Below are 23395 nucleotides of genomic sequence, written 5' to 3' on the forward strand. Positions count from 1 at the left end.
CCCTTTACTTTATCTTGTCTCTTTTCCATTCTGCTTTTTCTTGGGCAGTGTTTTCTTAAACTCTCCTCACCAGTGTTAGACCACTTGTTTGCTGAGTATTGGATTATCTGCACGTTGTTGGACGTCACTGTGCCCCTCCAATGGCATCGGCCATTTTGCACCCAGGACAGCCCGCTCCTACATATCCCATCAAGCATTGCGACTGATATGACTGGGCGTCCCAAGTCTGACGTCACAGGGCGCTATATAGGAGGCGCTCATGTTTGAAAACTTGCCTTCTGCTAGAAAACCGGTCTAGTGACTGAAGCGCACCACTTTAAGAGAAGAGCTCTTCGCAGAGTTCATTCATTCTCTCTTGTTGGACAACGAACAATTCATAACTGAGGTTTTTGGACTAAGAAGGCCAGAGATTTCACTTTGCCGATCGAAGACGTGAGTTAACACGTAACTGAGGACACGGAGTTTTGGAGAGACGAACTGCTATCGTGTTTCATTTTAAAGTTGACTTTGATGGTCAGATCACATTTTTCCTTTTTGTCAAGAAGACCAAAGGACGAAGACTGACCGTTCCCCTGAAGTTGATTGTGGACGCACAATTAACTTAAACCCACTTTTCCTCGCTCGAATTCCCTCACTCAGGAAGAAGACGACACCAAGTAAAACCAATCTTTTCATTTTATCTTTTATTTCTTTATTAGAAGGCCTGGGCAGGGTCAGAGGTTGTAGAAGCGATCAGAATAGCTGGTTAGGATCTCATGTGTTCTGAATAATATGTGCATGTAACCTTGCTTATTGAAACTTTGATGTGTTATGTTGATATCGGGATCCACCGCGGTCCTAGAGCTGCTTGTGTCACTATCTGAGAGTCAACGCGGATGCGTTACAAGACTGGACTGTTAAAACAACCTCATGGTAAAATTCTCCATTTCCCTTTGTCTTCAATCTCACTGTGCTAGCTTGCCGCCAAAAGTTAGAATCCTTTGTGCTCAGGAGTTAGGGGGAAGTTTTATGATCAGAAGACCATAAGGACAGTCGGAGCTGCGCTCCAACCCCCACCACTCATATTCCCATCTTCCTTCGTCTGTAGGGCCATAAACTGCTGGTTGGCTCAATACATACCCACTACCGTTTGTTGATTTTGCTTATTTAGATGTGTTACCCCTGTGTTTGTAGAATTTTGCATGTTGAGTAGGTGAAAATTAATAAATATTCACATAGATAAAGAGAGAGCGTTTGGTGTTTCATTGTGTGCAAAAAGTGACGTGTCAGTCAAAATAAGGTTCAAGTTCCACACGTTTCGGCAGAAACGGTCGATTAAACAGTGACATCTCCGGCAATAGTTATTAATTATTACGGAGTATTTAACGGTTGTAATTGTCAGAGGCGTTGAGCCACAATTACAACACCAGAAACATCTCTGGTCTCGATTCATAAATTAGGATTTTTGGTTAAGAAATTGATTTTGTCAGACTATGATTTGTAATTATAATTATTGATCAAGATTAGTCAATCAATAATCATAAACCCAACACCAGGAACTTGAGCGTTAGCAAAAGGTAACTCACTCAAACATGGCTTTGACTGAGACCGTTTAGAGCTAGACCTAGTGACGGCTAACATACCTTCACCTGAAATATCCAGATTTTTCTCTCTTTTTGGTCCCCAAAGATTGGCATATTCCGACCCAATACAACCTGGTATGGAAGTTTATCCATCACTCCTACTGTAAGTAAATGCTCCTGTTCATGAACTTGAAGGACAACATTGGCAATGGGATAATCAACATCATCACCATGAACACACCAGACTTTCACTTTACCACAAAATGCGGTGTCTCTAGGAAGACAATCTTGCCTAATAAGGTTGCGGCTACTGCCTGAATCTAATAGGGCGACACAAGGCTTTCCCTCAATAAAAACACAGATGGTGTGCTCCTGAGCACTGGAGGGTACAACAGACACAGGTTCTTCCTCTAGCAAATCAAAACTCTCTGGTGAAAAACACATGTAAGTCTTACTGACTTGCTGACTTGGGCAATCAGCCTTAAAATGACCAGTTTGGCCACATGAGTGACAAACCAAAGGACCCCTTTGTTTAAATTCCCTAACACGGTTATTGCTACTGATTGGGGAAATTTTGTTGGAATATTTAGGTCTGTGTCCATTCCCTCCCCCTGACTTACCCACTGTAAAAGGGGCTGAACTGTGTTTCAAAGTCATGTACCTTTTTTGTGGGCGACGGGCTGCAAGGAATGCCTCTTTCATCTCTGCAGCTTCTTTTGAAGTGGTGGGGTTGCGCTCTTTCACCCAAGTTCGAAGATCCTGGCTGAGAACTCTCAAGAACTGCTCCATCACCACAACATCTCCTTTTTGCTGTTTTGTCTTTTTCTTTGGAATCATCCACTTTTCATACAGGTCTTTAAGGCGAGTTCGCAGCTCTTTGGGTGTCTCGTTGTCCTTCACCGTCGTGGCCTGGAACCTCGCTCTATAAGTCTCAGTACTTATTTCAAACTTTTCCAACACAGCAGATTTTACCTTGTCATAGTCCATTGTGTCATCAGTGTCCATAGCTACATAAGCCGCTCTTGCTTTACCACTGAGAAGTGGTGCCAGATGCAAGGCCCATTCTGTCCTTGGCCACTGACATCTGGTTGCAATTCTTTCGAACGTTGTTAAATAATGTTCAATGTCTTCATCCTCACCATAACACTGCATCTTTGGACCTTTCCAACTGGTTGATCTCAGATTGAATGCTTGTAGTTCCTCAGATGTGCTGGGAAGGCTTCCTCTCTGTTGTACTGATTGTGGCACCTTTGGTCTTACTACAGGACCGGGAAGCGTTCCGAGATCAGCTACTGCACCCTCCAGCTGCATCTGATGCTCACTGCGCTCCATTTGGACCTCCTGCTGAAGTTGACTGAACTGGTGTTGCATTTTCCTCCACCATTCATCTTGGCGTTGTCTGTCCTGCTCCCATTTTTCTTCCTGGTCAGCATGCTGCTGCATCAGGCCTTTCAATAAAGCTGAGAGTTCAGAAAAACTTTGTGCATCAGAGCACTGCTCACCAAAAGCTTCTGGCAGGTTTTCATCATCTTGAACCTCTTCTGTGGAACACTCCACTGGCCCCTGATGCCTCTTTGACCTGGCTGCATTGATGTTTCCTATCGGCCTGGAATCATTACTGCCACCATTTGTGAAGTAGTGTTGTCAAGGAGCAGCAAGGTGAACAAGAAAACAGCATCAGCCCCCGGTTTCAGATTTTTCTGTTGACTTTTTATTTGTTACTCTTGACTCTGACCACTCTTCTCCTCTAGCTTCTTCTTCTTCTTGTTGGTGTTATTGGCGGTTGGCAACAAACTTTTAGTAGCATTACCGCCACTTACTGGTATGGAATGTGGTTCGTGTCGGTCTATCTATTTATATATATATATTTAATTCTACAAATTAAATAAATAAATATATCTTACCTATATGTATATATACAAATAGACATACTTACACATTACATTGTATTCTACCCTTCTATATCCTCCATACTTTCACAATTTTATCTACTATAATCAAATTCTATGAAATAATTTTGTTTTCTTTAAAAAACGAATCACTATTTGTATATGTTTACTCCTAAATTCTTCCTCAAAATATCTAATAAATTAACCTTTTCCTTAATACCTTCAAACTCTCTTCTCATATATCTTCTTTCTCTTTCATATTTATGACATTCTAATATAACATGTTCTATTGTTTCATATTTTCCACAGTAATCACATTTACCAGTATCATGCTTTTGAATTTTAAAAAGTGTATAATTAAGTCCTGTATGCCCAAATCTCAACCTTGTTATCACTCTTTCCTCCTTTCTATTTCGTCTTCCATTTCTTCTTTCTCCTACTATCTTCTGAATTTTATAAAACCATCTTCCTGTTTTTCCTTCATCCCACCTTTTTTTCCATTTTTCCATCTGCTTTCCTTTAACAATACTCTTTCCCTCAGATTTATTTGTTTTAACTATAAAACTAATAGGATTTTGAATTATCCTCTTTGCTATTTTATCTGCCCTCTCGTTTCCTTCTACTCCAATATGTGCTGGAACCCACACAAATATAACTATCAAGCCCATTTTTTGTATTCTGTATAATGTATGAAATATTTCTAATAAAATGTCCATCCTACTATCTGATTGATTATATTTTAAACTTAATAATGCAGAACTTGAATCTGAGCAAATTACTGTTTTTAATGGTTTTATGTCTTCTACCCATTGTAAAGCTAATAATATTGCCAACATTTCTCCTGTGTATACTGATAAGCCGTCTGTAATTCGTTTTCCTATTTTTAGATTGAATTCTGGTACTACAAAAGCTATTCCTACTTTTCCATTTATTTTTGATGTATCTGTATATATTTGAATATATCTATAATAATTATTTAAATGTATCTGTACTGAATAACTATCTACTATAGAAGATTTATCTTGCTTCTTTTTCATTATTGACATATCTACTGTTGCTTCTGGTAGAATCCATGGTGGTATAATTGATATTGGTGATGTTTGACTAATTTCTAAATCAATCATTTTAAATTCTTTTACTTTATTTTCAATTGTCCATCCAAAACTCTTCATTTCTTTATTTTCTTTTTCCCAACATGGATTTAAAATTTCCCAAATTGGATGATCCAAGTTATTACCTTGTAAATTTAACCAATAATTTATTTCTAGTTTTATTCTTCTTAACTCTAATGGCATTTCTCCCATTTCTATTTCTATTGCTGCTGTTGGTGTAGTTTTAAATGCTCCAGTACATAATCTTAATGCCTGATGTTGGATAATATCTAATTTAACCAAATGTGTTTTAGCTGCTGAACCGTAAACTATACAACCAAAGTCTATGTTAGATCTTATCATTCCTGTGTAAATCGGTTTTAGTGATTTCCTATCTGCTCCCCAGTCACTGCCAGCCAAGCATCTCATAATATTTAAAAATTTCTTACATTTATCAACAACTTTTTGAATATGTATATTCCATTTTAGTTTTTCATCAAACCATAATCCTAAAAATTTTATATACTTTACTTGCTCTAATTCTTGGTTATATAATTTTAATTTTATTTCCTTGCTTATTTTCTTCTGATTAAATATCATTACTTTGGTTTTTTCAACTGAAAACTTAAATCCCCATTGTAACGCCCATTTCTCTATTTCAATAATAACCTCTTGTAATTTCTTTACAATGAAATCTACATTTTTTCCTCTTTTCCAAACAGCTCCATCGTCTGCAAAAAGTGAACATCCCATTACTTTTCCAATATCTTTAAATACATCATTTATCATAATTGAAAACAATAACGGACTTATAATACTCCCCTGTGGAGTTCCATTTTCTACTATATATTTTCCTGAGATCACTTCCCCAATTCTAACTTGTATTTTCCTATTTGTTAAAAAATCTTTGATCCATTTAAATATTTTCCCTTTAATGCCCAGTATTTGTAATTTTATTATTATCATATGCTTTTTCTATATCAAAAAATACTGCCACTTCACTTTCTTTATTTACCTGTGCTCTTCTAATTTCATGCTTTAAGCATAGCATTGGATCATTAGTACTCCTCCCTTTTCTAAAACCACTTTGATACTTTGACATATATCCTTTATTATTTAAATAATATACTAGTCTACTATTAATCATTTTTTCCATTATTTTACATAGATTTGATGTTAAGGCTATTGGTCTATAATTTCCTGGATTTGATTTATCTTTTCCTGGTTTAGCTATTGGTACTATAATTGATTCCTTCCAGCTCAGTGGTAATTTTCCCTCCTCCCATATTTTATTATATAATTGTAATATTATATCTTTCGATTTTCCACCAAGTTGCCTTATCATTCTGTACCAAATTTGATCTTTACCCGGTGCTGTATTTTTTGTCTTCCTAAGTGCATAATTTAATTCAGCTTTTGCAAATTCAACATTTAACAGATTATTTGTGTCTTCATCATTCTGTAATACATCTTTATATATAAGTTTTGTATTTTCTCTTCCTTTTCTTCCCTCTTCACTAATATTATTTGAACTGTTAATTTTACTAAATATTCTTGCCAATATTTCAACTTTATCTTCATCTTTTACTATATTTATATTATTTATTTTTAATATAGGATATTCAGACTCTCTCTTTATGCCATTCATTCTTTTAATTATTTTCCAAATTTTTTCTATTTTTGTTTCTTTCCCTATTGTGCTACAGAAATTTCTCCAATATTCTCTTTTTACCTTCTTAATAGTTCTCCTTACTATTGCTTGCTTTCTTTTATAATCAATTAAATTCTTATAAATTGGATTTCCTTTTAGTACCGTATTTTCCGCACTATAAGGCGCACTTAAAAACCTTTAATTTTTTTTTAAAATGACAGTGCGCCTTATATATGGATCAATTGGTTAATTGGTTGATCCATACTGGTTGTACACGGCGCTCTGTCAAAATGTTTCAGTACGACTGGTAAACTACAAAGCCGCACCGCTTGCAGCATTACGGCTACCGTAGTCAGGGGTGTCGCCGAAGTAATAGCGGTAAACACCTGTACTGTGCTTACTCCTAGTCCAACACCACTTGTGTGTGTATAACGTTTGAATGTACTGTTGCAGGAATTGCCTGAACTATATGTGATTAGAAGCTCAGTGTGTGGGGTGTATGTTTCGTGTGTGTGTATGGAAGATGTTGACATTACTCCTCCGGACAGAGGTGGCGCTGTGTGCTGCCGTAGCTGAGAATCAAGAGTGAAGGAGTGACGTCGGTATTATTGTGTGTGTGGGGTGGGTAGAGACGGCGACCGGAGCAGCAGTGTATGAGTCTGTAAGCCCTGTGTTTTTACGTGCTGCAAAGTCATTAAAAAGAACCCCAAATCTGGTCAACAACTCAGTGTTTTGATGCTGTTTCTTCATGCTCAACTCAGCAACGTATGAGTGAGTGAGTTAACCCCGAGGAAACTAGTAACTTCGGCCCTGGAGAAAGCGTCTCCCCTGTGTCATCAGACTACGGTCAGGGGACAGAAACAGGAAAGGTTAACAGTACTAACGTTTGATTTAGTGCATCAAACTGTTTCTTTTACGTGTTTACTGAATCAGGGAAAAGTTCCCTTTCACGTTTTAACTAACGTTTGATTTCAACTTCAACTTCATAGACTCCAATGCATTCCTAACGTGCGGTTGGCTCTATTCAATAGATTTCTATGTAGAGGAGACCTTACCATGAGAGTGAATGGAGTTATCAGAACGCTGGTTTGTAGTGTATTAATAAAGTTTGACTGACTGTTTTGTTGACATTCTCTTTAGCACAGCTCCATCTAGTGGATGCATAACGCAACCCCAGTCAAACGTTTGACTGTAGTAGTTTCTATTCTATGCGCTTTATAATCCGGTGCGCCCTATACAGGTCCTTCTCAAAATATTAGCATATTGTGATAAAGTTCATTATTTTCCATAATGTAATGTTGAAAATTTAACATTCATATATTTTAGATTCATTGCACACTAATTGAAATATTTCAGGTCTTTTATTGTCTTAATACGGATGATTTTGGCATACAGCTCATGAAAACCCAAAATTCCTATCTCACAAAATTAGTATATTTCATCCGACCAATAAAAGAAAAGTGTTTTTTCTACAAAAAACGTCAACCTTCAAATAATCATGTACAGTTATGCACTCAATACTTGGTCGGGAATCCTTTGGCAGAAATGACTGCTTCAATGCGGCGTGGCATGGAGGCAATCAGCCTGTGGCACTGCTGAGGTCTTATGGAGGCCCAGGATGCTTTGATAGCGGCCTTTAGCTCATCCAGAGTGTTGGGTCTTGAGTCTCTCAACGTTCTCTTCACAATATCCCACAGATTCTCTATGGGGTTCCGGTCAGGAGAGTTGGCAGGCCAATTGAGCACAGTGATACCATGGTCAGTAAACCATTTACCAGTGGTTTTGGCACTGTGAGCAGGTGCCAGGTCGTGCTGAAAAATTAAATCTTCATCTCCATAAAGCTTTTCAGCAGATGGAAGCATGAAGTGCTCCAAAATCTCCTGATAGCTAGCTGTATTGACCCTGCCCTTGATAAAACACAGTGGACCAACACCAGCAGCTGACACGGCACCCAGACCATCACTGACTGTGGGTACTTGACACTTGACCTCTGGCATTTTGGCATTTCCTTCTCCCCAGTCTTCCTCCAGACTCTGGCACCTTGATTTCCGAATGACATGCAGAATTTGCTTTCATCCGAAAAAAGTACTTTGGACCACTGAGCAACAGTCCATTGCTGCTTCTCTGTAGCCCAGGTCTGGGGAATGCGGCACCTGTAGCCCATTTCCTGCACACGCCTGTGCACGGTGGCTCTGGATGTTTCTACTCCAGACTCATTCCACTGCTTCCGCAGGTCCCCCAAGGTCTGGAATCGGCCCTTCTCCACAATCTTCCTCAGGGTCCGGTCACCTCTTCTCGTTGTACAGCGTTTTCTGCCACACTTTTTCCTTCCCACAGACTTCCCACTGAGGTGCCTTGATACAGCACTCTGGGAACAGCCTATTTGTTCAGAAATTTCTTTCTCTGTCTTACCCTCCTGCTTGAGGTTGTCAATAGTGGCCTTCTGGACAGCAGTCAGGTCGGCAGTCTTACCCATGATTGGGGTTTTGAGTGATGAACCAGGCTGAGAGTTTTAAAGGCCTCAGGAATCTTTTGCAGGTGTTTAGAGTTAACTCGTTGATTCAGATGATTAGGTTCATAGCTCGTTTAGAGACGCTTTTAATGATATGCTAATTTTGTGAGATAGGAATTTTGAGTTTTCATGAGCTGTATGCCAAAATCATCCGTATTAAGACAATAAAAGACCTGAAATATTTCAGTTAGTGTGCAATGAATCTAAAATATATGAATGTTAAATTTTCATCATTACATTATGGAAAATAATGAACTTTATCACAATATGCTAATATTTTGAGAAGGACCTGTATATGAAAACAGTTCTAAAATAGGCCATTCATTGAAGGTGCGCCTTATAATCCGGTGCGCCTTATAGTGCGGAAAATACGGTACCTTAAATGCTTTATTTCTTAACTTGATTGCTTCTTTACATTCATTTGTCCACCATGGTACCATTTTATTATTACTTTTACACCCTGCTTTCTTTATAGAATTATCTGCTGCTTCCATGATTACCTTACAAATTTTTAAATTTACATCATTTATATCCATTCTCATATCTACTTTCTCTAAGTTTATTTGACTCAAGTATCTCAATTTAATCCAGTCTACCTTATTAAAATGTAGTTTTTTATTGACATTTATATTCTTATTATTTAAAGTTAATCCTACTCTTATTGTAATGGGATAATGATCACTACCTATTGTTGATTTTTTATCAATGCCCCACTCACAACTACCAGCTAAACCATTTGAAACCATTGTTAAATCAATAACTGATTCCATCCCTATTCTTACATTGATTCTTGTTCCCCTCCCATCATTAATACATACTAGATTTTTTATTTCCATTAATTCTTCTATAACCTGTCCATTTTTATCATTACAATTACCCCACAATGTACTATTTGCATTAAAATCTCCACACCAAATTACTTTCCCTTCCAAATATTCATTTAACTCCTCCATTATTTCAATTGACAATGTTTTACATGGATTATAAAAATTTATTATTTTAAATTTACCTTCTTATTCCCATATCTCAATTACTATATATTCAAATTCTTTCCCTTTCCCTAATTTCTCCTCTAGCTTCCAAGCACCCACTGGTTTGTATAGCCAGTTGGCAACACACCTTGTGTGGACCAAGCCACAATTAGACAGGAAAAAAACCCCAAAAAAAAAACCCAAATCTAAACAGAGAAACTAGAAAAATAAAATTACTAATCTAATTTACAAACTCATCTTCATAATGAAAGGATCTGCAAAATATACCATGTAATAGAAGTTAACTCAAAAGTTACTTTAAAGAAAAACAAACAAAGCAATACTCCAAAGAAAACCCTCTAATTGGTAGAACCCAGCAAGGTAATCAGTGACATCATCCAGCCATTCAAGCAGGAAACACTATGACAAACAATGGAGAATAAAAAGGAAAACAAATACCATGAATATACTTTGAAACAAAATAAACAAATTCAACCAATAGTCCAGAAGTGATAACTTTAACCCAAACATATAAATAGATGTAAACTGCAACATAATGCTAACTCAAACAAACCCGGGATAGTAAGTGAAGCAAAGTTGCAAACCAATGTTTAAATTTAGGCTTTATGACCAGCTACCGAAAGTAAATACATCAGAAATAAGAATAAGGGAAAAGTGGTAAACACAAACTGAACCACTTTGTCACATGTGTAAATTGGTCTTTTTTGTTTAGGGCCCTGGAAAAGTTTGGATTTCATAATTTATTTATCAAGACAGTACAGGCTCTATATGATAGCCCAAAGGCTAGAATCAAAATTAATGGAGTTGTTTCTGGATCCTTTTTGTTAGAGCGTGGGACAAGACAGGGCTGCCCAATTAGTCCCCTCCTATTCGCAATCTTTATTGAGCCCTTAAGTCAGTGGATTATGCAGCACAAAGACTTTAAAGGAATTTGTATGAAAGGTGGAGAACAAAACATTTCCTTGTTTGCAGATGATATATTGATACAATTGTCTAGTCCAGAACAATCTCTCCCTCTGCTATTTTCAATTCTGGATCAATATGGATCTTTCTTGGGATACAAATTAAATATTTCAAAAACACAGATTCTTGGTTTTAAGTCCCTCAAAGAATTTGAAGGAAAAGTACAAACTGAACCTTGGAGGCCGAACTCATTAGGTATTTGGGGGTCAATATACCTAAAGACTTGACAAAATTATACTCACTTAATGTCTCCCCCCTGAACAACAAAATTAGAGAAGACATAGGAAGATGGGACTCAATGCCATTTCTCAACTTTGGTTTCCGTATTGAATCTGTTAAAATGATAATCCTGCCGAGGTTACTTTATCTTTTTCAGTCCTTTCCAAAAGATATGCCTGATCAACAGTTTCATGAGTGGGATAAACTCATATTGAGGTATATATGGAAGGGACGAAGACCAAGAATTAAATTTTGGAATTTACAGTTGGCAGAGAATGAGGACGGTATAGCGCTCCCTTGCTTCAAAGACTACTATACAGCTGCACAGATCAGACCATTAGTGTGTTGGTGCAATCCAGAGTATTGGGCTAGACGGATGGAGATAGAGGGGGCCATAATGGCAGAGTTTCCAATTCAAGCAGCATTGGGGTATAAGGGAATGATGTATGAGCTAATTAGTCTGGGGAACCCATGGATTGGTCTATCAATTAAGACATGGAAAAGGGTAATAAAAACAAATCATTTGACAGAGGTGATAAAATTATTGAGATGATGCTTATTTAATCCAGACTTTATGCCTAAAAACATAGACACAAGATTTAAAAGTTGGAAAACTCGTGGTTTAACAGCGTATTGTACTTTTTTGTGTAAAGGGTCGGTGAACAGTTTTCAATGCCTTAAGAGACAGTTTGATTTAATTAATGCTGATTTCTATAGATTCTTACAGGTTCGTCACCATATTGAGCAAATCTGGAAAGAGATTAAACGAGAACACTGGGACAGTGATATATTGAAAATATTTATGGATGCATACACTTCAAATTCAGGAAAAAAAACTATTGCTAGGCTATATAGAGGTTTACAACAGATGAACGGGAGTTCTATGCAGGTAAAACAGAAATGGGAGAGGGAAGGAAATCTGGTAATAAGAAGAGAAGATTGGAAACATCTTTGCGAGATTCAATGGAGAACATCAAACTAGACAGTATGGAGAGAGTTTTGTTGGAAAACCTTAATTAGATATTTTGTCACTCCAGTCCAAAAGAGTCACTACACCAATTCTCTGATATGCTGGAGACAGTGTAGATGTCTCAAGGCGAATCATTTTCATATTTTCTGGTCGTGTCCAATATTACTCCCTTTCTGGAAAGAGGTATGTGAGATTCTGCGAAAAGAATTCCAAACGGGGGTTCCTTTTGAATTTGTATCTTTATATCTAGGAGCTCTACCATTAGGAAATGTCTCTTTCAGTGATAAATATTTATTCCAAATCTTGAGTGCTGCGTGTAGGAAAGCCATAACGAGGAAATGGTTGAAACGAGAGGCCTTCAGTGGAGGAATGGTTTGACATCACTTATGATATTTTTAAGATGGAAAGAATCTCTTATGCCATAAAGGGCATATTCTTGAAAAGATGGGAAAGATGGATTAGTTTTGTTACACCACTTTGACCATCTTTTGTCTGATTTTAGGTTGCTGTATCCATTCATATCCGTCTGGTTTCCTTTTGTTTTGGTACGACAAATGTACATGCCAAGGTTCCTGTTCTAGAAGGTTTTGATTTCACAAATAAACCTTTGATATTGTTTAGGGAGAACCAATCATCCCTCCCTCTCTGTAACGGTTGTGAAATAATGTTTGCGAGGTGATGTACTGTAAATTGACTGTAATGTACAGAGGAGGGGATGATATTGTAAAATTGTGATGTGAACAAACATGTAAACCATAAATAATTTTAATAAAAAGAGAATTGAAAAAAAAAAAGCACAGGTGTCACCGGTTGAACACAACTCAAAAATAATCACATTTATGGCCAATGGTGTGAGGGAACATATACAGTACGAACCAGTTCAGAGAGCACTGATTCGTGTGGCACTAAAATGGATAGAAATCTGAGAGAAGGAGTTCGTGTGAGAGGTGGTCAAGGTGGTCAGCGAAGACAAAGAACAGGAAGATCTAAAGAAAACAGAGCTACTGTGATTGACCATGTTCTTGTCCATGGTATAAGCATGAGGAAGGTTGGACAAAGGGTACAACCAAACATCAGTAGATTTACTGTGTCCACCATAATTCAAAGATTTAGAGAAGAGGACAGGTATTTACCTTTTTGATATTATAGTATGTAAATGTTGACAGCAATTACTGTATGACTATTCTATACTGTGCCACAGTATACTGTAGGTATGTTCCAGTACATCACTCTGCCAATGTACTGTAGTATTGTAATTGGGGTTTTGTCTAACTGTGTGTAGGCCTGGTGCACAGATATTTTTGTAATCACATGTTCTCTTCTTGTAGAATTGAAAGACTGCCACATGGGGGTGGGAGGACAGGTATGTTCTCCCTACCCCAAGAGACCCTAATTGTCAACATGGTCCGTGAGAACACCATTAAACTGTGTGAAATTAAGCAGAAGATCATTGAGGACCATGTACATTTTGAGGTTATCAACTGTGTAAGCCTCTGTTGATCGTGGTCTCAAGCGCAACAGACTGCGCATGAAACAGCTGTACAAAGTGCCCTTTGATTGCAACTCAGACGGAGTCAAAGAGCAAAGATTCCAGTACAAGTTGGTATATATCACGACACATTCAGTGTTGATTACTGTAAGTAGTGATTCACTGTAATGGCCTAAATCACTTTTTCTGTATCACCTGCAAAACGATATCTATATCACACTGTCATTCAAAATTCTAAAAGCAATTGCCCGACTTTGCACATGACCCATCATATGGCCAAATACCTGTCACACAGTTTTACAATTAGCAATCAGAGCTTGAGCAGAAAAGGGCCACAGGTGAGACCTTCTGTTTTAGTGGAATGGAGGCCAACATTAGAAACATAGGTAGGGCCAGAGGAGTGACAGTAAGAGGAGGAGGACAGGTAGGACAAGGAATGAGAGTAAGAGGAGGAAGACGATGTGGACAAGGAAAAAGAAGGCCAAGGACCATAATCTCTGATGACATTTGGGCCACTTTAGTTGACCATGTAATCAACCATGGCCTAATAATGAGGGAGGCTGGGCAAGGAGTACAGCCAAATTTGAGCAGGTACACTGTGGCTTCCATCATCCGGACTTTCCGAAATGAGAACAGGTGAGACATTTACTTTCACTAGGAAATTGCTGTAGTGCATTTCAATGCAGTACTCAGTTATACAGTAGTACAGTATTACATATGAACTGTTATGTAAGACTGTAAAAATAAAGTATGATTCAAATATTGGTGAAATGTACTCCTTGTTTATATTCCCACTCAGTATTTACAGTATCTTACTAGTGTTGTGATTATGAATCTGAGAATATTATTTAATATTTAATATTAGTATTTTATCAAATAATATTTCGGTCTGTTAAGGGTTATCCTGTGAATACCAGCCCAGTAAGGCGATGGTATTAGGACAAAATAGAAAGGTGTGAGCCAAGCTCTGACATTATTGAACAGCAAAACTCTGCACACACATGGAATGAATTCAAACAATTTCTTAAAATACGAGAATTTATTAACAAAAATAAATGAACTCAAAGTCAAACATATTTCAATCAACAAACTCTTTACTATGCTAAAACAATCCAACTAAACTATCAAGCAGAATTAAAGAATAACGAAGACTCATGGGCTATGTACAGTGTAAACAAGTTGATTAAAGATGATTGAGAACCATGATCGAAAGAGTGATGCAATATTACCATGCAATGTTATTTATGTTTGAGAACCAAGGATTATTTTGAAGAATCTGGAAGTGACGTGAAGATAGTCTTGGAACTAACTTAGACAACCATTCACAATGCAAGATCAAATAAAATATTATTTTAATAAAAATAACGTTTTAAGAATGATCTGCTGAATAAAACCAACCGTCTGGATGACTAATTCTCAACGGGGTCTCATTAGCTGCCTTTATTTATTAAAATATTTAAAGAAATATTATTAAGGGAATATTTTGGAAAAGAGCCAAATCTTTCTGGAGAAATGGGGCTTAATGGTATTTAGTTATCAGATTTAGTAAAATAATGTTTAGGGACTATTATTTACTAGCTTGAAAACTAAGGTGCGGCCGCTCTGTGAACAAATAGTCAGTTTCCAGCTAACCTCCGGAACAGTGGCTGGAAGACGGCTCGTTCTGTCCGCTGGCCACAGTGTACGTTACCACGGGATGCGGCTCCTGTTGTCGTTCTCTCAGACCGGGAAAACCGCTCCACTCGGCTTAGTAGAGACATTCCTAAACAGGAATCTGCAATTATAGACATGGTCCTAGAAAATAATGCCATAACATTACAGCAAATACAAAGAAACATAATTAAAAACAATTATTTATTTCAAATTATTGATATGGTAAGCTTATAAACATTGAACCGTATGTCTTGCGCAGAAAGATTTTGAGGACAAAGTTTACAGTATACCATTCGAATGCAATTCAGAAAGAATCAAAGAGTTGCGATATATCTGTGTGCAAGTAGGTTCTATACAATCTCACAATTGATGTTAACTCTCAAAACTACAAATTATTGATTACACATTTCAGTATTCTCATATTGTGCTGAGGTACGTTGTCATTTTGGACAATGTAGGTTTCCACCATGCTGCACTGGTTCATAACTGGTTCACTGTCTGCCTCCATATTCTCCATTCCTCAATCCTATTGAGGAATTTTTTGCTACATGAAGATGAAAAGTATATTACGGAAATCCAGAAACACGTATGCCCCATCTCCAGGCTATGGAAGATGCATATGGAGATGCAGCCATTTATGCTTTCATGGCTAAATTCGCCATGCAAGGAGATATTTCCCCCGTTGCTTAGCCAGGGAAAACATTGCTCGTGACGTGGATGAGGTGCTGTGCCCAGACCCCAACAGACAAGAGGATGCAGCATAGTTTGTTTTTTGCTTTTACCACATGTACAGTAAATTTCAGTTTTTCCGTACGTGTAGCTTCGTGTACAACCTTGTGTTGGTTGGATGTAATTTTCTTGTGGGAAAAATAAAATATACTATACAGTATATAAGATAAACTGTTTTTGTGTGTTCTGTGTTTGCGAGTATAAAAGAAATTAAAGCTGCAAGCAGCCTCGAAGGCCCTCGCACCACAGCGCAACTCGGCCTGTGCAGCGACTGCGGGAGCCTGGCATCGCCCGCTGCACGCCACCAACGAAGCCACCTTTCAATTCCAAATGTCGCATCTAGGTGGTGCTGTGAGCATCATGTCATAATCTTCAGTCATGCACAATTCTGTTCTGGGGAGAAGTATTCAAAATTTGGGGGAAATCCGACCTTCCTGATGGAAGCTGCACTGAGTTTTTTATTAGTGGGCGGGGCTGAAATGATGTCATGAACTGACTGTGGCAACATGTTCAGCATTGATCCCTGATGATGTATACTAAATTTCAAGTGGATCTGATGATGCATTAGGGAGAAATAGCCTTTGAAGTGTCCTAGAGGGCGCTGTTGATCCATTTTTCAATGTAATCCAATAGAGGTGTTTGGGGGCTGACAAAGATCAACCATATTTATTTTGGAGCGAATCGGACCATGCATGTGTAATTGACAGCCAAACGTATGGCCATGGTGTGACATCAGAATTCGCCACGCCGTCATAGCCACATGCTCCAGCCAAACCAGTCAGTACTAGACACAAACTTAGACGATAATGTTATATGTCACTTGGGACAGTTTCATGTTGATTAGGTGGAGGGGATCAAACACGCCCACCGAATATGTCATCAGATCGTTGTTGGGGACTGGACAAGGATCAATCACATTGAATTTGGTGCAGATCAGATGATCTATGTGGAAATTAGAGCCAAAATGTATTGCCATGACATCCAACTTCGCCGCGCCACCATGGCCACGCCCTTTTATGAAAAGTTACTGTGCTTCAAACGAAGTTAGATCCACTAGTTATCTGTCTTCTGACACACTTTGAAGTTGATTGGGTCAAGAGGGTCAGAGAGGCACATTTCCAAGTGAAAAAAGTGACTTCCTGTTCTGAGGGGGCGTGGCTTTGTTGATGTCAGCATATGACCCCATAGGATCGTGGGGAACCCGAATGTCCTCCTTCATGGCAACTTTGGTGTGGTTTGGCATTTTTTGGGAAAGTTATTGCATATTTTTAGTTTAGGCGCGAATGCCAAGTTCGTGTCCCGATCACGCCCTCTAAACATGGCCGAAAACTCAGGATTTTGATAACTTTTAATCCCCCATGTCTTATCTGCATATTGACCAAATATGAAGCCGAAAGCTCAAAATCCCTAGGAGGAGTTTGTTAAAGTTCGAGGTGAGTAAAATAAAAAACGGCCAAAAATCAGCCTTTGACCCAAAATGGGCGACGTCCTGTGCATTTTAGGGCATATCTCCAAGATACTTTTTTTCTTGGTTTGAGGAGCTCTACCAGTGTGCCATATTTCAGATCTCTACGACTTACGATTCGGCCTCTCTCCCGTTTGGGGGCGTGGCTAAGAGGTTTGGCCACGCCCACTGACGACGACATTAAGGATCAAGAATTTCACGCGGGGGACAATTTTGGGTAAAATTTGGTGAGTTTTGGTGCATGGCAAAGTCCCCACATTGCCCCGCAAAGACACAACGGAATAATAAGAATTCCTACGATTACAATAGGCCCTTGCAGGCTTCCTGCTCGGGCCTAACTATGTAAAAATATTGCAACACACATATGCACTGTCTGTGGTGTACAATTTGACAACAAGTTCAGTTTTGAGCACAGATTCAACTGTTTTGAGGTGATAATTTGGTTTTGCAAGAAGAGTCTGAGGTTTTGTGAATGTAGTGAAAAATGAAAAATGGGTCTTGTGTTCACAGTTTGGAGAAAAGGGGAGCAGCTTTCAAGAAATATGTCTTAACAATTGAGAAAAAAACTGTACATAAATACATGATTATGCAACAGAAGGAATATCTCATTTCCACATTTTGTGAGAACAAATCTGACCTGACTCTGCACGGCAACCAGACCCACCTTGATGAACTCCTTCAAATACAATCCAGCTATATAGACAGATTCTAATTCGATAATCCAATTTGATTTTAGTTGTAATACCGTGTAGTCAATTTCTGTTTACAATGTTAGACTGGTAGAAAGTAATCTAATGGGATACCAAGTCAGTTGCATCCAGTCGTTGACTTTGCAGCAATTTCTCCTTCTAACCAAACGTGTGACGACAGTGGAAAGGAACAACTCCCTATTTCCATACACAGACAACAGTTTACTGGTAACACTTCAGGATTTCATAGCTGATTGCTTGGAAATGCATTGTAATTAATCCATATATTGGAGTGAATATTAAATAACTGGACTTATGTTTGACTGATCTGGTTTATGCAAAGTGCATTGAAATGACTTTTTTTTGTGATTTGCCACTCTAAATAACTGAAATTAAAATAAGGCTTTGTGGTACTATGAGATTTTTTTATCATAAATGATTATGAAAAAATATGAAAGACCACTGAACAAAAGTATGTTTTAGAGTACATTTTTGTTTCATTTTATGAAGCACATTTCTCACGAATTCTTTGATAAAAAACATTGTAATTTAGAGCATTTATTTGCAAAAAATTTAAATAAATGGATAGAATAACAAAAAGAACAGCATGATACTTATGGTTTATCTGGGGAAGAAGTCAGAAAGCAATATTTAGTGAAATAACCATGATTTCAGCCTGAGTTTTAGTGACGTTGGCATGCTGTCCGCAAGTCTTTTACATTGGTGTTGGGTTCAGGTGATCAGATATTCAATACCTCATTGAACAGAAGCATGCATGTTTTTCTCGGAATTCACACTGGAAGGGAAGTGATATCATTCATGTTGAGATGCTGTTATTACAAAGACGTAAAATAAAAATCAGTAATCTGTTTTTCTCCTAGTTTAAGTTTCACTGGCAGCACCGTATTTTTCCACGCGTGGGCGCTCTTCACCACTAAATGGACTGATTGGCCTTGGCTTTTGTATGCCCTGGAGTAGATTTAAACTTAACACGCTGTACAAATACATTTTAGTGACCGCATGATAAGCATGGTTATAATAAATGCGCTGATGATGCATCTGCATTCTGAGATGATGTTCCTTTTTTTTTTTTCAGAACCCTGCAAGTAAAAACGGAAATCACAAACAACAAATGTATTATTAATTTAAGGTATCTTCTTTAATAAAAATATATTTGAAATACAGAAAAGCGTTACTTTTCGTAGTATGGACATTAGATGTTTAAACATAAAATAATAATTGGCCTTAATTGCTGCCATTGATTGATAATATATAAACACAACATTACTACTTATGCCGAGTGGTTGCCCCCCTCGTAAGAAAGCTGGCGGAGTGAACTGGGTGTAGCTGTGTCTGTGTGCGCCTTGGCCAATGGAACCAGATCCTCCCTGCAGTGCGTAAGAGCGCGATTCAGGATTTAACCAAGTCTTTGCTGCGGGGCTGGCTGCAGTCTTCACCAGAGCACCGACGGCCTGAGAGCCTCCCGAAGCAATGCGAGTGTAAACTGCACACCGTTTTGGAGCCAGACTTAATTTATATATATATACATATTTTATTTTTTTTTGTTGATTGAATAACACAAATCAACGCGTTTTTCATCCTTCAAACGATGACCGGAGTTTTCGACCGGAGGATCCCGAGTGTGAAGCCCACCGATTTCCAGAGCTCCTTTCAACTCTCCAGCATGCACCATCCGTCTCAGGAATCCCCCACGCTACCGGAATCCTCGGCCACGGATTCTGGATACTACAGCCCTGCTGGTGGGGTCCCTCACGGCTACTGCTCGCCCAGTTCCTCGTCGTCGTACGGGAAGCCCCTGAACACCTATCAATACCAGTACCCCGGAGTGAACGGATCTGCAGGGAATTACACGACAAAAGCCTACAGTGATTACAGCTCGTACACGACCCCCGCCTACCACCAGTATGCCGGGGCTTACAGCAGAGTGCAAACCCAACCGAGTCCACAAGGTACGGGCCTAAATGGTTTTTCGTTTGCGCAAAAGTGGACTAAAATGACCCCAAAAAATCTTATCAACTGTTCATTGTCCTGCATTTTCCTTTCAAAATAATCCATATAATTTAAAAGAAAACTATTGAATTATTTTTGTAATGATCCAAAGGCAAGTTAAATAATTTAAGAATGTGAACTATTAAATGAAACCGATTTTTTAAGTTATTGAGGCAATTTCTTTCAAATTGTTGCAATCTGGCAAATTTACATACTCAGTTTTGTTTTATTTACATCAGAAAAAGACATAAGCGAGCCTGAAGTGAGGATGGTAAATGGGAAGCCGAAGAAAGTGAGAAAACCCCGTACCATTTACTCCAGCTTCCAGCTGGCCGCCCTACAGAGGAGGTTCCAGAACACGCAGTATCTGGCGCTGCCGGAAAGAGCCGAGCTCGCAGCCTCATTGGGACTCACGCAAACACAGGTGGGATTTTAGTTTTATTTTACTTGAAGAAAAACATAGATAATACACTAACTATTTTCTGCGGTTAGAAAAATAACGTTTTTATTCCTTGTTTGCTGCTTATGGTTCGTTTTTACGCACCGTGCATAAAAATAACCCATGAAACTCGACGCTATTATATGCCAACAAGCCTTCTTTTCAAATCTCATACCCAGGTCAAAATTTGGTTCCAGAACCGCAGATCGAAGATGAAGAAGATCATGAAAAACGGCGAGCTTCCGCCAGAGCACAGCCCCAGCTCCAGCGACCCCATGGCCTGCAACTCGCCCCAGTCCCCGGCCGTGTGGGACGCGCAGGGCCCCTCCAGGTCTCACAGCTTACAGCCGCAGAGCATCAACGCGGCGGCCTCTAACTTTCTGGACAACAGTTCGAATTGGTACTCCTCAGCCGCCAGCTCCATGCCCCCCCACCTTCAGACCCCGACCTCGATACAGCACTCGTTGGCTCTCGGAGCTGGGACGTTATATTGAAAAGAGGGAGAGAAAAAAAAGAAACAAAAGAACCCCTCCTGTTGTTTTTTATTATTATTTTTATTTCCTTTTATGGGACTCGTGCTCACATTTCAGAGGAATATGCAATGTATTTGATGGCAGTCATAGAGGAAACGTGTAAAATGTGTAAATGTGTGCATGTAATTTATTGCATTTTGGAAGAATATTAAACGTTTAAATGGACATTGGAGCTTTGAAACATCACGTCTCCCTTCAGTATCTCTTTTCCCTCAAACATGGTATATTTCAATGAATCAAGAAAAAAGACAAAAAGCACCTCATACATTGATAAAAGTCGTGCGCTTGGGATACATTTAAACGTAACTCACCTGCAACAAATTTTACAATGTAGCCATTAAACTCAGTTTCTTTTGTTCCATTATTTATGTAATTTAGTAAATTCACTAAAAGTGCGTTACTGATGTCAGTACACAAAATTCGATGCTATTTTCAATATATCTCCAAATGAGGACATCCATGCCTTTGGAATTGGTTTGCAAATTTCTGGCAAGATCAAAAATCATCATTATAAAGGAATTATAGAGGACACCCAACAGTCATTTCTCACGGATTTTCACAGCAGTGAATTGCGGTGATTTCTGCAGCATTTAATTTTCCCATAGCATTACCCATAGGTTGAGATAATGATAATGACAGAATTTGCGTGACTTGTTTTAATTGTAGCGATCATTTGAATTAGTTGACATTATTATTAATTTATCTATTTAAAAAAAAGTATTTTATTGTGTCTCACTATAGAGGCTCATTGGGGCTCTTTAAGTTATTTTCAGCGCCCATGTTTAAAGAAAGTGGCCTCGTCGCTGCAGACCGTATGCAGCCGCTCTCGCTTTGTGTTCCCCCACAATTATACTCGCTTTGAATGGCGGAGAGGAGGCGAGGGGAGAAGGGGGCGGCACGGAGATCTGAGACAATCCGCATTCCTGTGGGGGTAGAGCGGCTCCAGCGCTGCGCCACTCCCGCGGACTCAGCCCACCTTCCGGGGGGAGGAAACAAGAAGACTAAAAAAGGGACAGATGCTAGATTTTTATTTGCAGAGATTAATACCAGTACTGTTTGCAAAACAAGCAATGCAAATGGGTAGAATGAGAGGTACTGAGAGTGTAAGTGAAATTAAGGGAACATGTGCGCAATGATTACATGCGTGAGCTTTTGCAGGTGGACATGCATGCAATACCGCACACACAATACAGCATCTGACCATCCCGTTGACCTGTGCATGTTCCACCTGATACACAATCCTCCTATTGCAGCCTACATGCACGCACACGCACACTGATGCAAAGTGTTGCAGACAATGCTTCCCCTTAATCTAAAGCCCTGCGGTGCTTTTCTGTTACCCTTATTTCTGCTGCAGGTCAGGTAAAGCGTCACCAGCAATTCCATAGGGGTCACTGCAGAAATTTAAACCCTACATGCACGCACACACGCTCTCAAACGCGCAAACTAGATGTGCCATTATACCGAAGGGCTCCCCCGTTTATTTCCAACCAAACATTTTCCACTCAGCCCCCCCCCACCACAGTTTTTGCAAATCGAGTCTAAATAATGACAGTTAAGCTTTACTGGACAGCTTCAACTGTAACACTCCACAATAATTATTCTGCAGGATTAGGGGGGCCTCCATTATCATAATCTGGACATTGACAATTACCTATAATTTGCAAAGATGCGCTTGGTTCTTGATTGCAGAGAGGGCTCTCTTTTTTCGAGCTTGCCATCACCAAACAGTGACAGTAATAACAGCTAATTTTGCAGGCAATATATATAAGAGCTTACCAGGGTGTGCAAACACACTTTCTCACCTGGATTTTGCTTATTCAACCAGCAGCCGTAAAGCAGCGCAGTGCGGGGTTCTTTATTGTTTGGTGGTGGATAGAAGCGAAGAAAGGTAAGCATGAATTTTACAGCTTTCCTCCTCATCTCAGTTCTGTGGAATTTGAAGAACCAAGCAAGGCTTCATAGGGGGGGATATGAACTCTTCCCAGAAATATCTAATGGATTTTTTTTATTATAAAACGACTATTTGGTTGTGCATGCCCATAGGAGGCTACATTGAGGTGGAAATGTTCAGTTTTCAGCCGTTGAGATTTTTGCTGTAATGCATCAGCTGCTGCTGGAGCCCCAGATGCATGTGACACATCTTTCTGTGCAACCACACCCCCATCGGCTGCACCCTCACCCCATCAGTGCATTCTATCTCTATCTATCTATCTATCTATCTATCTATCTATCTATCTATCTATCTATCTATCTATCTATCTATCTATCTATATATCTATCTATCTATCTATCTATCTATCTATCTATCTATCTATCTATCTATCTATCTATCTATCTATCTATCTATCTATCTATCTATCTATCTATCTATCTATCTATCTATCTATCTATCTATCTATCTATCTATCTATCTATCTATCTATCTATCTATCTATCTATCTATCATCTATCATCTATCATCTATAAAACATCGTGCAACACATGTTTCTGCAGAAACGGATTTTGTTTGAATTTCTTTCAATGTGCCAGTCTTTTT

The 23395-nt window shown here is 38.8% G+C and overlaps 1 protein-coding gene across 1 annotated transcript; it reads left to right on the forward strand.

Annotated features, from left to right (window-relative positions):
• Positions 1 to 19284: 19284 nt before the first annotated feature.
• dlx5a (distal-less homeobox 5a) lies at positions 19285 to 21039 on the forward strand. The gene is made up of 3 exons (XM_047384403.1): positions 19285 to 19844; positions 20124 to 20308; positions 20503 to 21039. Exons 1-3 carry the CDS (start codon positions 19484 to 19486, stop codon positions 20815 to 20817), a joined length of 861 nt encoding a protein of 286 aa, XP_047240359.1. The 5' UTR covers positions 19285 to 19483; the 3' UTR covers positions 20818 to 21039.
• The last annotated feature ends 2356 nt before the right edge of the window (positions 21040 to 23395 follow it).

The sequence above is a fragment of the Girardinichthys multiradiatus genome, chromosome 13 (assembly GCF_021462225.1).
Source record: "Girardinichthys multiradiatus isolate DD_20200921_A chromosome 13, DD_fGirMul_XY1, whole genome shotgun sequence".
Taxonomy (NCBI): Eukaryota; Metazoa; Chordata; class Actinopteri; order Cyprinodontiformes; family Goodeidae; genus Girardinichthys; species Girardinichthys multiradiatus.

Coding starts and splice junctions, on each gene's coding strand:
- dlx5a (XM_047384403.1), top strand. CDS start 19,484: ATGACCGGAGTTTTCGACCGGAGGATCCCGAGTGTGAAGCCCACCGAT. Junction 19,845..20,123: donor AACCCAACCGAGTCCACAAG/GTACGGGCCTAA, acceptor TATTTACATCAG/AAAAAGACATAAGCGAGCCT. Junction 20,309..20,502: donor TGGGACTCACGCAAACACAG/GTGGGATTTTAG, acceptor TCTCATACCCAG/GTCAAAATTTGGTTCCAGAA.